At 43.1% G+C, this 16,051-nt stretch overlaps 1 protein-coding gene across 6 annotated transcripts in view; it reads left to right on the top strand.

Moving 5' to 3' along the window:
- The window catches only part of nav2a (neuron navigator 2a), a 214,332-nt gene that overhangs the window by 182,559 nt on the left and 15,722 nt on the right, over positions 1-16,051 (top strand). For 5 of the 6 annotated variants that reach the window (XM_086294411.1, XM_086294410.1, XM_086294408.1 and 2 more), the window contains 9 exons: positions 5,043-5,172; positions 6,907-7,225; positions 7,414-8,137; positions 9,527-9,746; positions 11,299-11,582; positions 12,623-12,688; positions 13,333-13,377; positions 13,947-14,107; positions 14,236-14,418. In XM_086294411.1, coding sequence (XP_086150537.1) covers positions 5,043-5,172; positions 6,907-7,225; positions 7,414-8,137; positions 9,527-9,746; positions 11,299-11,582; positions 12,623-12,688; positions 13,333-13,377; positions 13,947-14,107; positions 14,236-14,418 — 2,132 coding nt within the window. The remainder of the gene's footprint in view (positions 1-5,042; positions 5,173-6,906; positions 7,226-7,413; positions 8,138-9,526; positions 9,747-11,298; positions 11,583-12,622; positions 12,689-13,332; positions 13,378-13,946; positions 14,108-14,235; positions 14,419-16,051) is intronic. The other variant, XM_086294409.1, reaches the window with a different exon arrangement.

Raw genomic sequence — 16,051 nt, 5'->3', positions numbered from 1 at the left:
AGATGGTCCCTTGTCTCTGGTCCAATATGGAATCTGACCCAGACCAGGAGGTGATAATAGATGGGGAATGCAGATCAAAGGAGCATTAACTAATCTACAGCGAGTGGTTTGTGGAATCAGCAACACAGAGTAAGTTTTAACTCTCCATACCTTCCCTGAATCATATATTTTCCATGTTAGCTTGAATTCAGATGGGGAGTAAGGGAGTGGGGTTCGTGCAGGTTGCAGCTTTAAAGTATTAAGCTGATTATCCACGTTTCACCATGTGAGCTCAGGAAAAGCTCTGGGGACACGAGTGTGTTTCAGGTCTGCAGACCTGAAACAGACAGCATATTTTGTCCCATGATTCCCAAATGTTATCCTTCATTTATCCCAGTTGTATATTTATATAATAGATATACAGCTGATACATGTTAAACAGGAATGGGTTTTTTTGGGGGGGTTTTGTTTTTGTTTTTTTACATCAGCAGTTGTATTTACTGCACAGTCTTGCACTGCATGACTAATCGTTAGCTTAGATGGAAACCCAACCAAGAGCATCTGTCGAAAAACTAGAAAAGTGGGAGAAAAACACAAATGGTTCGAGAGTAAGAGAGAAGCCTCTTGAAAATGTTTTATTTCCTTAAAGTGGGTTATCATCTGTCATCTGGGGACTCTTTTAAAGATTTCAAACCAGATGAGTATTAAAAAAAAGGGACAGCTTAGGAAAAATCTGTTTTTATGTTGTAGCCGTCTTTTCTTTCTTTATTTATCCCAGCGATCCCAGGAGCCTGTTTCCTTAACCGATGGTCTACAGGCAGGAGTCACAGCTCTGTGCTTCATTCTAGCATTGAGGTGACAGTAGGTTAGTTTTGAGTGCGGTGTGTGTTTATGCCTGCAGACATGAGGAATTCCAAGTTTGTCACAGTAGTCTTTTAAATTTAGGGGTTTTTTTTGTCACGTGTGCAGATGCAGCATGGTGGAGTCATGTGCGTGAGTTCAGAGATGCGTGTCACGTGTGTGAAAAGTTTGTTGAGTTTTTACCGTGGATCCGGGTCAGTCTGTCGAATCTAAAGGAGTCTGTGTTTACACATCAAATAGAAAGAGAGAGAGGGAGAAGTCAAAGAGAAGCTAAGTGAAAGAGCGGCAGCCAGAGGGATCTACATGCTTTGATAAATTCTCAGAGTATAGATAGCAAATGTTTTCCCAGGACAGAAGACAATAGGACTAGACACCAAAGAGAGATGGAGAAAAAAATGGAGAGAGCGAGAGAGAGAGACATTCCTCAGTGTGTTGTCTAGTCCAGTCCAGTCCTGTCTTACAGGGACAGCTGTGTCATTTTCATACCACAGGGCTCCTGGGCTCCAGCCCAGAATGTGCCGTTCTCCACTGCCTTCATCTTCACACTGTTCGCACTTAGTCCTCATATCATTTGTTTTGTTTGTTTGTTTTAAGCTTTAAGTGTATTCAAATATATGGTCTTTTTTCAGACTTTCAACTTTTTCTTATACCATAATAATACTTTTTGAAGTACCTCAAACACAGGAAACACTTCCTCCTGGGCTTCAAGGCAATGAGCACCTGCAGGTGTAAATGCTGTTGTGAGGCAGCGTTGGCTTAGAGAAATTGATATCCTTCATGCTGTACCATTTAGTGATAGGAATAAATTGTTTTGCATGGTTATGATGGCACTGATTTGTGTGGAGGTAAAGTCTAGACACTCCTTCTGTCCCGATGCTTCCACAGGACTCACCTGTCAAGTTGTCCATGCTCTTATCTGCGTCGTGCATCAAACCCTGAGGGCTGGAAGTCAGAGAGACCGTCAGTTAAAGCCGCTCCCTCTTCCTCTCCCATCTGTCTGTCTGTATAGTGGGCAGAGCAGCAGTTTGGGGTTATGTGATACAGCTGCAACGTGAGGACCAGTAGTCACCCCTCAAACACAGGAAATCCCCTTACTTCTGCTTCGCAGCTCTGTTGTGGCCCCACGTCTGTGTGTACATTTCTGCGGCACAGATCCTGTGTGCATGTGCCAGAGTCGGACTGGGCTTTTCAGGAAGGGGGGGTACAGTACAGCAGACCAACCCACCACAGCCTCAAGGGACACACACAAGAAAAGTTAAAACAAACACAACCGCTGCCCTTTTCTCAGGACACTTTTAGACACTTCTATTGGCTGACCCGAGCAGGAGCCCATTTTTTTCATTCATCCTCTTGCCTCCCCCTCTCTGCTTTTCTCTTTAAGGAATTTTGGAGGTTTGACTTCTGAACTCTGACCCCTTCGGGAAAGCAGCAAGTTTTCTAAAGGGACCTGGTTTGAGACGAGGGTTCTCGCTCTCTCTTCATTTAGGTCACTTTCTTTCTTCACTTCTGTCCTGTTTGACTGGTTTGCAGAGTGACACAGTGTAGCCGCATGTCATCCCGATGAATGACAAACTTGCACATACAGTTTAACTGCAAACTCCACTACATGTAAGAGTCACTTTTCCGTTCATTTCCATACCCTATCCCGCTTGCTTCTGTTATATTATGTTAGAGGAAGAAATCTAAAAATCCCGAAATTTTCTACATGACTTGATCCTGTAAAAGGTTAAGAGGAGAAAATATATAATTTTATGATTTGGGTAAACTGGAAGAGTTAGGAGTACATCACATCATCCCCTCAGTGTGATGATCTATTAAATGCCGACCTCATTGGCCTGTGTTTGGCACCGGTTCCCCCCCGTCTCTGTCTCCTGTGATTGGCTGTAAAGGGCTCAGTGGTTGTTAACTGGCAGGTTGCTTTGCCAGCGGGAGGCTGTGGGCTGAGCCACGCCGCTTGGCCTGATCTCTAATTAGCACTGGCTTGTCAGCTGGTCAGGGTGGATCTGTCTGGGAAATTGCAGTCTTACAAACACACACACACACACAGGCATAAGCCATGGCTGGGAAAGACACAAAAAAAGCAGCAGCGGGATGCGGATTGTCCTTTAGTTTCAGAGACTTTGTCTGTGATCATGCAGTTTTGACTTTTGTTGCCTCTTGATTTTTGTCAGGCTGAAGTGGCTTATTTAGGGCTTGGGGTGTGTTTCAGTGTGCACTCTTTAGTGGTGCGGCTGCAGCAGTGAAGTGGTTAAAAGTCCCGGGGGAAGCTCATGTTACCAGCAGTAGGGCAGGCCCTTCTCCCCCCCTCCTTACAGGTTTCTCTCTCTGTTAGTCCAGAGAGAGACGAAGAGTGCCCGAGGGGTGAAGCATCAGCGCAACGAGTGACAAAGGAGCTCAATCTAGGAACTTTGCCAGGGCAAGAGAGGGAGCGAGAGACATTGAGGAAGCTCAGAGTGAGAGAGCGACAGACAGAGAGGGAGTGGGACAGATATTTGGCTGCGTGAACTCTCTCAGCGGCATGGAGTCATGAAGCTCTCTGTCCAGCTCGGCATTTTCCCGCAGCGCTCTGCTTCCCACAGCAACCAAGGCACCCTGAGCAGGTAGATACCTATGTGTGTTCTTATCTTTGTGTGCGCGCACAAACGCATAAAAGAAAGTAGAAAGTTTGTCCTTTAGCACAGACAGCTATGATTTGTTGAGAATCTGCAAAGGCCATTGCAGATTTCATATGTTATCTTTATTTCCTTTTTGGGGTTTTTTTTTCTTGCATTGATGTGTGTGGGAATTTCCCCTGTGGCTGTGTGGATGAGCTGAACCGGTTGTGGTCACTCTCAATCTCTCTGCACCTCACAGCTCGTTTGCTTTACGGATGCTTTACGGATGCTTTCAACTCTGAAAGCCAATGGCTCCACTCACTCTGCTTGTGCCGGTGATCCCAGAAGGAAGTTGTGTTTTCCCCTGTCTCTGTTTGTCAGGTTGTTAGCAAGGTTGCTCCAAAAGCAGCAGATGTATTTTGTTTAGAGTCTGCCAAGAAACAGCTGATTAGGTTTCGGTGGCAATCTGAGTCTGGGATTTTTGCCATAGGAAATGCTTTGTTTTTGTTTAGTTTTCTCTTTTTTTTAAGGCCATAATTATATGTTTTCATGCGGACTTCCAAGTTAGCCACTGAGCAGTAATGTTGTATAAAAATCAAGACTGCAAGATGAATGAGGAATTGGAGCAGTTAGAAAATAAACGATGGGATATTTGAGTTTAGGTTTTTGGTGGTCTTTCAAACACGTACCCTTAATGAGACGAAGCTCTTGTGTTGGTGCTTATGTTCAGACACTATTGTTGATTTGAGGAGTTTTGCTCATTTTGTTAAGGGAAAGCTGCAGAAAAACACAAACTGCTCAAAGAAATCCAAATTCAACCTGTATTGTTTTAAATCATATACAGCACAACCTTCATAGTTTACAAATTCTCTGGTTTTACTTCATTTTAGAAATAGAACATTTTAGGTAATAACAGATTTATCTGACAGACTAACTTATAAAGAGTATTTGTAGATGAAACGTACAATATACTGAGACAAGCATGTGTCCTCGATGAGTCTTAAAAATGCAAGTGACAGCTTGACAAGAGTTGTGCGCGTGTGTGTTCTGATGCCAACCCTGTACCGGCCATCACCATTTGCCCCCCCCGGTCCTTTCAGAGTGATCTTTGCCAACTGGCTGGGTTTCCTGTCCCCCACAGATTCTAAGCAACACACACACACACACACACACGCATATTTACAAATATCCTGTTCAGATGGGTCTGTTTGAACAGTTCAGACACACACAAGCACACCATGATGTCACCCCTCCATTGCGCCTTTGTTCGTGTGATAGACAACCCCATTCAGCCTGTTTGTGTGTGTGTACCCACACTGAATTCAGTTCAATTTCAATGAATATAAATCACGAGGCAGCTCTGAACGTTTATTTCAGTTTAGCAGTGCTCAAAGTTCTGTGCGTCTGTGCCTGAAAAGAAATATGGAAATGGGGGAAAGGGAACAGAATAATTACTTTTAGGTAGTGCAGTGTTGTATTCATAGGATAAGAAGCATCACAATTCAGTCTGGTGTCTCCAAGCTCTGCTGTCTTCCTTTTTGTCTTCACTCTGGAAGAAGCACTATTTAAAATGAGTGTTTCCTCCTGTACTGGTGTGTGTGTGTCTAGTTGGGACGACAGCAGCTCTGTGAGCAGTGGCATCAGCGACAACATCGACACAGATGACATCAACACCAGCTCCTCCATCTCCTCATACGCCAACACCCCCGCAGCACAGCGCAAGGGCCTCAGTACACAGGTGAGACTACACACTCAAGAACACTGCAGTCTTTTTAAGAGTGTTTAGAGCTTCTCGTCAAAGATGATCATTTTTGTTTTATCATTATTTTTGATTTATTTCGCCAAAATAGAGCAGGCATTTTCTTTGTGCCCACATGAAAACTCAAGGGTACCAGTCAAGAAAAATGTTAGCTGTTGTTATTTAGGACATAACAGTGTTTTCTGATTATGGTTGTGTAAGAGGTCCACCATCCGGGCACCTCACACCAACCTGTTTCATGACATTTTAATTTGACAGCTGAAAATATGGGGTGCTTGATAAAACCACAGTCTTTATTTGAAAATAGAAATAATAAATCTTTATTGTTGTTGCTGCACACATGTCTGCAAGTCTTAACAAACCTGTAATCTATAGCCTAACCTTCTGTCTTGACGCTAGTTATAAATATGAAACCATCTGTATCTGAGGTTGGAAACATTCTGCTGTAGTTGCATGCCTGCTTTGAGTTTAACAACTTTCTGAAGCCTTTGTTTCCATCTGTGGCTCCAGATCTTTGTTGCTTTGTGGATTCAAAATGACAGCAAGGCATTAATGGTTTTTTTTAATTTAGAAACTGTCTGATGGCCAGTGGACATACAGGCCTCTTTGTACACTCTATAAAAACATACTCCGTCTCCCACCTGAGTTGAAATGATCTGCCTTCAAAATGAACTTTGCTTTTTTCTTGTGTTCTTTAATCTTCAGGTGCAGTGGAGACGTGCCTGTCCGTTTAGTTTGGCATTTGCAGGGAGTGTATGTAACTCTCTGGGCCAAAATTAACATATTCTATCTTTTAAAATGTGAGCCAGATGAAAATTTGTGAAGGGCCTCATATGGCCTGGATTTTTATTTTTTATTTTGATTGATTTGAATGAGCGTCTGTCTGCTCTACTTCAATTTTTTTTTTCTAACTGTGTCTGTCCCAGCATTCCTCGGCACATCTCTGAACTCTCAAAGCTAAAGCTGGTGTTGACACTAGCTTTAAACCATTAAATAGTGATTTTGAGCCACTAAAGGCTCAGGAAGTTGAGAGGTGAAATGAGAATATTAACAGCTGACTCACATGTTTATGTCACACACACACACATTGTGTTGTGGCTGACGCGTGTCTGTTATTGCTTCAGAGGCAGAGGTGGAGAAGAAAAACAAAGGTGTGCACAAAGACGTCTTTCTCTTAGTGCAGCAGCCAGATTCATTAAGTGTGTGTCATCTGTCCTCGTGGAATCCTATATTGGCTGGATTTTTTTTAAGGTCTGTGAGCAGAGCTGCGTTTTTGTACCGTTGTCTGGAAAGCTGCAGAATCTACTTAAAAGCTGCTGTCATCTTTCCTGTAGCTGAAATCTACTAATTTACAAATTAAGGCTGAGCTGTAACAGCAAATTGAAAATGGTAACGCTTAAACAGTCAGCATGATTTCAATGATCACCTATCGGAGTTTTAAAAGGCTTGCATCTTGCTTCAGAAAATTTTGAAATGAAGTAGCTTCCTCAAAAACATGAACTGCTTGACAAAGCAAAGGTAAAAAAGTGTATAAGCTGTTAGTGCTCGAGATGCTTAAGCCCAGATGTTCTCAGACAGCTGCACAGGTGGTGATGACGGCGTAAATGCTGGTAGCTTTAACCAGTATGATGGCTTTGGTCATAAAAGGGGGCTTTTTAGAGCCACATTCTCTACTACTGCAGTAAATCTGACTATCTTTGTATGTCTTCCCAGCCTGTAACGGATGCAGAGAAGCACTCAGCCTCAACACCGGCACACCAGACTTGGTCTGGAGACGAGGTCAAGAGGTCAGACGGACGTTCAGACAGCGGGGTTAGGATGGAAACAGGTTCCAGGTGGAGTCGTCGGAACCCCTCCGACATTTCTGATGAGTCAGACAAGGGTGGCTCAGGAAGAAAGACTCCCTCCGTGTCCCACACTGGCTCTTGGAGGAGAGGCATGAGCACTCAGGTGGGGGTGACGTCACCCCGGACTAAAAGCACTAGTAGCACAGGCTCCACTGGTTCAGTGAGCCACAAGACCCACAGTTCAGGTAACATGATCATCCAGCACTGATAATAAAAAAATGATCATTAAAGTCAAGTGTGACGAATAAACTTTTAGACATAAGGACAATTTGTCACATTTTATAGATGCAGGTGTCACTGTATTGAGAAAAATGAGATGTCAAGTCAGAGTTTGAAAGCCTGTGTTTCTGATGTCTCATTCTGTGTTCTGCAGGTAAGACAGATGATGTTAAGGTGTCAGAAAAAGGACGTCTCTCTCCTCGTTCCAACGGCCTTCATCGCTCACCCTCGGATGCTGGGCGCAGCAGTGGTGATGAGGCCAAAAAACAGACGATCCCCACCAGCCGCACACCGACAACACACACACTCACAAACACCGTCTCCGAGCCCCACACACAGACGCACGCACTGACCTCACGCACCCCAACCAGCACCTTTGGCTTCAAGAAGCAAGGCCATGGGATGGTAACAATGGTTACCGCCAGTGGTGCCACCATCACCAGCGGCTCGGCTACACTGGGGAAGATGCCTAAATCTGGGGCGCGCTCACTGTCCGGAGGGTTGAAGGCTGGCGGGCAGGATGGAGGCACAGTGTTAGGACACCATGATGATGGTTTCCTCCCGATGAGCGCCCGCTCCACCCTGCAGTACCGTAGCCTGCCGAGACCCAGCCGCTCTGGAGCAGCCGCCCGCAATGGGAACCGCTCCTCCACCAGCAGCATTGAAGCCGCTGTGCTTTCTGTCACCTCTCATGGGAAAAACTCAATCAGCATAGCCAAGGCCAACGGCTCAGCAAGCCTGCTGGCCAATCAGACAGATCGGGAAAAAGGTGTCTCTGAGATTGACAACCTCAGGAGTGGGGTCGCGATGCAGAGCGGAGGAGCAGCAACTGTTCCTCTGACAGGAAGACAGCAGGTTTCTTCACCTACATTACGCAGGTGAACACACACACTTAGAAACCATCGTTTTGTATGCTGAGTAATCCTGCAGACTCACTGACAGCTAAGTGATGAGCCACCCTCTGTGGGGGCCCTCTTGTATGGGCTTGACTTCACCCGCATGCAGTACACACACACACTGAAGACCATTTTAAAGGCAGTAATCATGCACTCACAGCAAATGATAAGTAGTGGTGAGTAAGGAACACATGTGTAGACTTGTTACAGTCTTTGAGAGGTTAAATCAGGCCATTGTGAATCAGACCTTGAGCTCGGCTGATCAGCTGCCAAGCCTCAGCCTTGGTGGTGTAGGGTGTGGCACAGGGTAATGGAAGCTGAGTCTTACCTCAGCTCTCTGCCCTCATTAATGTGAGGGAGTGATAACTCTTCAAAGAGACTGTGCTGCTATTATCGCCTACCACGGCTCCAGTCACCGCTGCCTGCCATTTAAATCTAACCACAGATTAGCATAGAAAGAGGAGAGAGTTGTGTGTGTGCTGGCCTTGTCTCAGATTCACTGACTCTATACTGGCTACAGTTTTGCTACTGTCCTCTTTGTTACAGAGTTGAAATGAATACAGTTGAATTGTTGGCAAAACAAAAGCACTTTTAAATCACTTTGCTGCTCCATTTAACACTTTAATCCTGCCACAGCTCCAAACTAGGCTGTCCAGGTAATCTAAGTTTTAGTTTTCAGCTTTCAGTGATTATAAAACTAAGGTATTGATGAAAGAAAAAACAACAACAACAACAAAAGTTGTTCTGTCATATTTTAGACGTTTTATCTTCTATCATAAATATGGTGCTCTGAAGTACAACACAGCCTTTTGTCCTTACCTGTAAGATCAAACTGACTTCTTTTCTAGCTTTGGCAGCTTTAGTTCAGTGTATTGATTTATTCATATGTTTATTAAGGTTTTTATTTTTAAATTCAGCGAATGCCCGATGCTTCCAGAGTAAATTTCAGAGTAATAACATGAAATGATGATCATCATCTCAACACAAACGTAATAGAATGATGGTACTCTCTAAACATTTTACTCCTTTTTCTATTAATATTAATATGCTACTTTTTTAAATTGGTTTTGCTAGAAGTTTCCTCCTGTTAAAAGGGAGTTTTTCCTTCCCACTCTCACCAAGTACTTGCTCATAGGGGCTTGTATAATTGTTAGTTTTTTTCTGTATTATTATAGGCTCTCTATCTCACAATATAGAGCACCTTTGGGCGATTATGGTTTGGTGCTGTATACAAAAATCGAAATGGAATTATTTATGCGATGATATACTACAGTGTTAATTTTGAATTTGCTGATTACAAATACAAGATTGCACACTTTCTGCTCTACTACAAGCACTTTAGCTTTTCTGCCTCTTCCGCATTTACCACAGATTATTTGGTGGAAAGCCCAGTAAACAGGCGCCAGTGACCACAGCTGAAAGCATGAAGAACTCTACTGTTATCTCCAACCCCCATGCTACCATGAATCATGTGGCTACAGTGCTGGAGTCTCCCGATGGAGGACTAAGTTGCTTGGACAACGAAACCAGCAGTCACCTGTTTGGAGGCCGGGCACTTGGATCGGGGACAGGCACGCTGGGCAGTGAGCAGGTGAGCAGGACGTAAATAATGGAGAGACTGGATTAGAATATCAGTCAAATAAAAAATATTACATCTATCAAGAAGATTCTTTATTCTCTACAGAAAGAATTTCATTTATACACTATAGGTGCTATCAGTCTTTTAAACTTTTGAAATTGCTGAACTAGACTGGATATTAGTTGATTTTAGTAGATGTCGATTTTGGATCTGTCAAGGGAACAGCTACTTATTCATTAGCTGTACTTTTACATGTAGCTGTACAGTTCTCCAACTGCTCACCACCTGTTAGTTACCATAAAAAGAGCCAAAGTATCTACTTGGTTTGTTTTGTGGTTTAAAAGCAGCTATACAAAAATAAGAAACATGTTTGCAGCATGACAAGAAGGTATTAATTAATGAATTCATGGAGTACAAAGGATGAATTGAAAGAGTTCCCAACTTTATTTATTAGGCCTTTGAGAAGTACCATCTGGTTTTGAAGGCAGTTCCAAAGTCAGAAGACGTGCCTATTCCTCCGTGGTTGGTCAGGGATTACATGAACTAAAGTTAAACGGGTTGCCATGAAATTTGGCACAGACATCCATCTGGTCTTTAGAGTTAATGCTACAGCGACTGCACGTGTTAGCTTTGCGATTTCTGGTCGACATCCAAACAAGAAGGTCAGGTTCGGCTTTTAGATTCAAAATGGTTATGCGCCTCTGAGCTCAGCAATGATCCAGATGTGTGTTAAGCACGTGAGATATGTTTGTAGAACTACTACAAGGCTTTGGGAGGGACACGGAGATAATTTCTGTTCTCAACTTACTAATTCCACAAATGTGGTAATTTCCTCGAACTGCTGTTAGGTGTGTTCAGTTGAAGTAGAACCTGGCAGTGTGTGTACTTGTTGGATTGACTGTAGGCTACATATTGCAGCACAGCACAAATGTGTGAGCATGCTGGATCATGACCTTTCCATCATGTTCACACATGATTCATTAGGCTTAACCAGATTAGTTATGAATCATGAAGTGTCACACTTTGTCATCTTTTACAAAGTAGCAGTCGTGTCTTTTTAAACAGTGGGCACGAAGATATCCAAATACTCAGTTATCCTAATGAATATACATCCTCTGAGAAAACTAGAACATCTTGTATACTTGTGAGGGTGCATGTTTAAAAATATGTCTGTTTGCTTTTATAATAGGGTTAGCATTGTCCTGGGCCAAAACAGGCCACTCAGTAAAAACACGGCTAACACAGTCGATCTTTTGGCAGTTAAAGAGCCAAATGCTAGTTTGTAGGGATAAAATATAGACCTAGAAGAAGGTCAATATCAATATATTTTTCCCTCATCAGCTCAGGGTTAACTAAGGTTAACCCATTAGGCCAGAAACATGTCTCCCAATATGATAATCTTACTCTGTGACTGCGAGATGTGTAAATCAGCAAGTTTAATTGGACTGTGTCAGTGCTCTATCTTATTGCTGCACATCACAAAATAATCACTTCAAAATATAGGCAGATTTTTATTTTTATTTTTATTTTTTTTATGTTAAATCTAATTTTTGATCATCCTCAGGCCTCCAGCCCTGGCTCTGTGTACTCCTCCACTGGACCCTCCAACAGCCTGACGTGGGGAACCACCCTGAGCAGCTCCTCTGTGCAGAGCAGGGAGAGCACCCTGGGTGGACACGGTGGAACTGGAAGCGTGGGTTTCCCTTCTGTCAGCAGCATGCACACGAGCAGCGAGTCCATCGACATGAGCCTAGGCAGCGCCGGAGGTGGCGGCCACGGGACCCACAGGGAGGACACGCTGTCCGCTCTGGGTCGCACCGGCAGTGTCAAGACCGGCATGTCTGAAAGGTTAGAACACACATTTCCTACGAATGATCAAACATTGAGCCCTTTAATATTTTACATTCATCAGTTTGATTTTTGCAGAAGATTTCACATTAATGACAGTTCACCTGAGGAGAAAAAAAGTCGGATTGTGTAGAAGTCCTCTTAACTGTTACCTCTGTAAGCACTTTACTAATGTTTATGGGGTTGACTAGTTTTGAGTTGTAATGTTCTTTTGGTACATTATGTTAAAAAAAGACAGTAAAGCAGGTTAGTTATCTCATGACCTTGCAGTGTGCCTCAGTTTCTCAGTCAGATCAGTGCCTCATTATAACATTGTGTTTCTAAAAGCTAAGATAGCAACAGCTAAAAAGAGTTGTTAGTTAAAAGGACAAATAAGACAGTAATTGTAGTAAAATAATACAATCCAGCTGAATCCAGCTATTAATGAATGACCACTGTAGCTGCAAACAGCAGTTGAAGGGTAATAAGAAATGCATGCCTCATGTAAAATGGTCATGGCCTAATGAAGCAAATAAAAAGCTCCTTACATATGAAAGCGTAGGTTAAGTAAAAAATGGTTTGTATAATGCTTAATTCTAGTGAGCACTTGAAGTCTTTTATTCTAAGATCTATTGTGTCCAACATTCTGTTGACTTGACATCAGCTACCTTTTAAAGAACTCAGAATCAAAATGATGTATAAAGCATCCACCATGGTGAGTTGTCACTTCTTGTTTGTCATTCTGTCTGCACTCGAGCAGAAACATAATCCCGTGGCGCCCTCAGCTGATTATACAGTAATTGTGGTCATTGTAGCAGATTCCATCCTGACAGGTTGACTTTGTAATGTGACAGGAATGACATAGAGGAAACTTAATAGCATCTGAAGTTCAAGCTTTAAGGAGGTGACATCACCCTCGCTGAGTTTTCTTATTAGCTTCGCTGGTGAAGCGTCATGGACTTGATCTGTTCTTAAACATTTCTTCATTTGCGTTATTTTCTAAAAACTTTCTTTCTCTGTGTCTGTTGTGCGTTTTTTTTCCCCTTCCTGTCTTCCATCAGTCCCCTCTCCTCCCCCTCTGCTAGCCCTATATTCAGCCGAAACACCCTACCTCGGAGGCAGGACAGGTAAAATGTGCCTGTATGCAAGTGCTAGGCTTCTGGTGAAACAGCTGTGGATTTACCTACTAAACCACCACCTGCTGTCACACAGAGAGCACCACCAATAACCTCAGAGAGTCCCTCTGTGCGGTAGTTAGTTAGTATTTTGTGGTTTTAGTTTGAAATGTGTCGCTCTGTGTGGTGGTTTGTGTGGATATTGTTTTTATGACCTTTTTTTTTAAGCTACTGTGTGAATGGTTGTGTGTCAGAGTGCATTTGTGAGGGTGTCTGTGTGGATGTTGGCAGCTTCAGTGTTTTTGTTTGGCGGACAGCTTCTAGTCTGTTATGACTGTTCACTTATCGCCACCTTGTGGTAGAGTACAGAGATGCCAGCATGAGCTTAGGTTGTGTTTGAGTTTTCACTGCAAAAATATCAATCTCAGATCATTATTTTTATTTATCTTTCTGAGTCTTTAAACTCTTTTCCACAGAAAAACTGAAAAATTGTGTCCAAAAAAATTAAAAAAAAGATGACTCAACATGTAAAGATGGATGTTTTTTGCAGTCTAGAAATAATATAATTTGGTAGTTGTTGAGAGATGCAGCCACACATGTTTCCTTGCCTCCTTGCTTCCTTTGTTTTCCTCTTCTGAAGTGTTTCTCTCCCACAGCGGACCACACTGTGGTAGAAACACTCTGCCTAAGAAGGGACTCAGGTACTGAATTCACTCCCCCGCTGGTCATGTTGCACTTTTGCACACTGGTTCACTAAATTGTCCTCCGCCTTTCTTTTTGTTGTTCTGCGTCCACATTCAGTCTTCGAGGCTTGTTGTCACGCTTTCAGGAATGCTTTTCTTTTTAATTTAGCACTTGGCACATTTGTTGTTGTGTTGTGCTTCTGTGCAGAGGCATGTCGCGTTGTCCCCCGTACAGATCTGTCACTGTGCTTCGATGCAGCACACTTGATTGTGGGCCTCAGATTTTCTTTGGCTTCTGCTCTGCTTTTTTTTTTTTTCCTGCTAGTTTATGTTTCTCACAGCTGGAAGTCGGTCAGTGTTGGCACATTGTTGTCTTAAATTGTTTCAGCATCTGATTCATCTGTCGCTAAATCCAAGCCATTAATCAGTTTGCTTCAGCAAAAAAAAGAAAGAAATCATCTCACTGATTGTGACGTATCTGGGGAAAAAAATCCAAATCGAGATCAACTCATCCGTAAAAACTGAGACCTGTTCTGCTCTGTGTCCTCACTTCTGGTTTGACCTTTTTTGTCTTTGATGTCCTGTAGGTATGGTCCCTCACCACAGCTGCGAGGCCACGAGGAGGCCCGTGATTGGCTGCGCTCCCACTCCACCAGTGGCCTACAGGACTCGGCCAGCAATTCTCCGTTCTCTCCCGGCTCCAGCCTCACCTCCCCCTCTGGAACACGCTTCAACTTTGGACAACTCGGTATGTCTCCACATCTGACAATGTTACCTTAGTCCTTTGTCACAATTTTATAACATTTTATAAACATATGAGTAACAAAGAAATGTAATGCTTGCCAACTTTTACATTGCCGTATATCATTTTCACAGCATCAAGCCCGACCTCATCAGCTCAGATTAACCTTGGTGGTCTGCGCAACAACAGCCTGACCAATCAGGATGCCCCTATCGACCCTTGCTGTGACAACCGTCTGAGAAACTCCTGCATGTCGCTTGACGAGAAGACACGCACCATGAGCAGATCGGGATCCTTCAGGGATGGCTTCGAAGAAGGTAGGAGGAGACGGGAAAAAGCTGGATGTGGTGGTTTGGTGAATATTCGGTGGCTCCGTGTGAGTCCTGGCCACGTTTTCCTCAGATGTTTGGTGAAATCTGTAATTAGGTGTAATCCTTTTCTAAGAACTGCATGCCCCCCATCCCTCTGTGACTGTGAAGCCTCAGCTTCCTTATTTCACGTCCTCATGCCAAAAGAATTATTATTCCATTTGTTTAGAGAACATTAGGGCAGATTACAACCCCTCCTCAAAGAAAAGCCCTTTATCCCCCTTAGAAATCCATAATCAGCTTTAGTGTGGCTTTGTTTTTTTCATAAGCTTGTTTATTGGGAAAAGTACCCACCAGTGCTTTTCCCACCAGCGGGCAGACTCCCCACTCAGGAGAGGTTTCTCTGCTGGAGCCATCCCAATCCTCTGAGCCATAGAAACAGCACTTTGATTTAGAGGGGGGGGGGGGAAGAGAAGAAGGGAGAGTGAAGGAAGCACAGTATTTTGTTCTCTCAATGGGGAAAAACCCAGCATTCAGTGATGTTAAAACAGTAGTTTGCTGTGAACTTGGATTTCAGTAAACCATAATAAACACATAACCTGTTATAATGCAGCTGAAAGACATGCTAGGAGGTAAAGTGAAACATTTTATAGTTTAAAAAAAGTGCAGAAATTTATACTCCTCTCAAATTTGTCACAGTCATCCTGGTTGGTTTTAGGTTATAGGATGCTGACGTAAAACTTGAAAGCACAGATGATCATCACAGGCGGGTTTCACACCCAAAACTGTAAAGGAATACAAAGGCATGTGTGTCCTCCACAGTGAAGGCGGTGTGTAAATATAGAGGACAAAGCCATGAGCAAAGACATCAAATCTGGTAACACGTTTTGTGAAACAGCTGATTGTATGTGTTCTTCTAAATTCCACATTGAAACCTTTTTTCTTTTTTTTTTTTTAAATATCAAACTCTGATAAACATCTTTTGTCAGCCATACCAGACATGTTCATGATTTCATGAGAACACTGTTACATTTCTAAGCAAACACATGTTTGAGGCTTTCTTTTGCTAAGAGACTAAGGTCACCGGTTAGTCGTGTCCTCTCTCGTGTACACAGTTTCAAAGCTGCCTTAATTTTGAAAGTCACGCACACCTGATTGTTTTTTGGTTTTTTTTTTGTTTGGTTTTTTTAAGAGTTTGGTGGAATGTGCACGCACAGTTACTTCGCTGCAAACTTATTATTAAGACACCGCCATTCCCGATAGCATATCTGCCTCAGTTCTTTCCAGCTCTACGAGTCTGTCCTCTCTTTTACTAGTGGAGATAATGACAGGGTTCACAGTGAGGTGTGAGGGATATGTGGTGACATTCAAGATTACTCAGACATAACTTTCTCCATCTCACACACTCTTGCTGTGTGTTTGTGTGTTGGTTTGCAGTGTGCAGGCCTGTGAGGATAAGAGTGTGTGTGTGTACATGTGCGTATTACCCAAGTGTAGAGTTACCCGACTGTTCTTTGAGTGACAGGACAAAAGTCACATTATACTCAAAACACTTTGTCGGACCTGTCCTTTTTTTAAGAGCGACACCATTATACAGTTTCACTCCATCCCCTCCACCCAAAAGCCTCCCCATTTTATCATT

The sequence above is a fragment of the Aulonocara sp. 'chitande type north' Nkhata Bay genome, linkage group LG1, assembly GCF_057382095.1.
Source record: "Aulonocara sp. 'chitande type north' Nkhata Bay isolate Kocher_YH1m ecotype deep benthic linkage group LG1, A_spYH_male_GT1.1, whole genome shotgun sequence".
NCBI lineage: Eukaryota > Metazoa > Chordata > Actinopteri > Cichliformes > Cichlidae > Aulonocara > Aulonocara sp. 'chitande type north' Nkhata Bay.
This window is presented reverse-complemented; position numbering and strand designations above follow the sequence as displayed.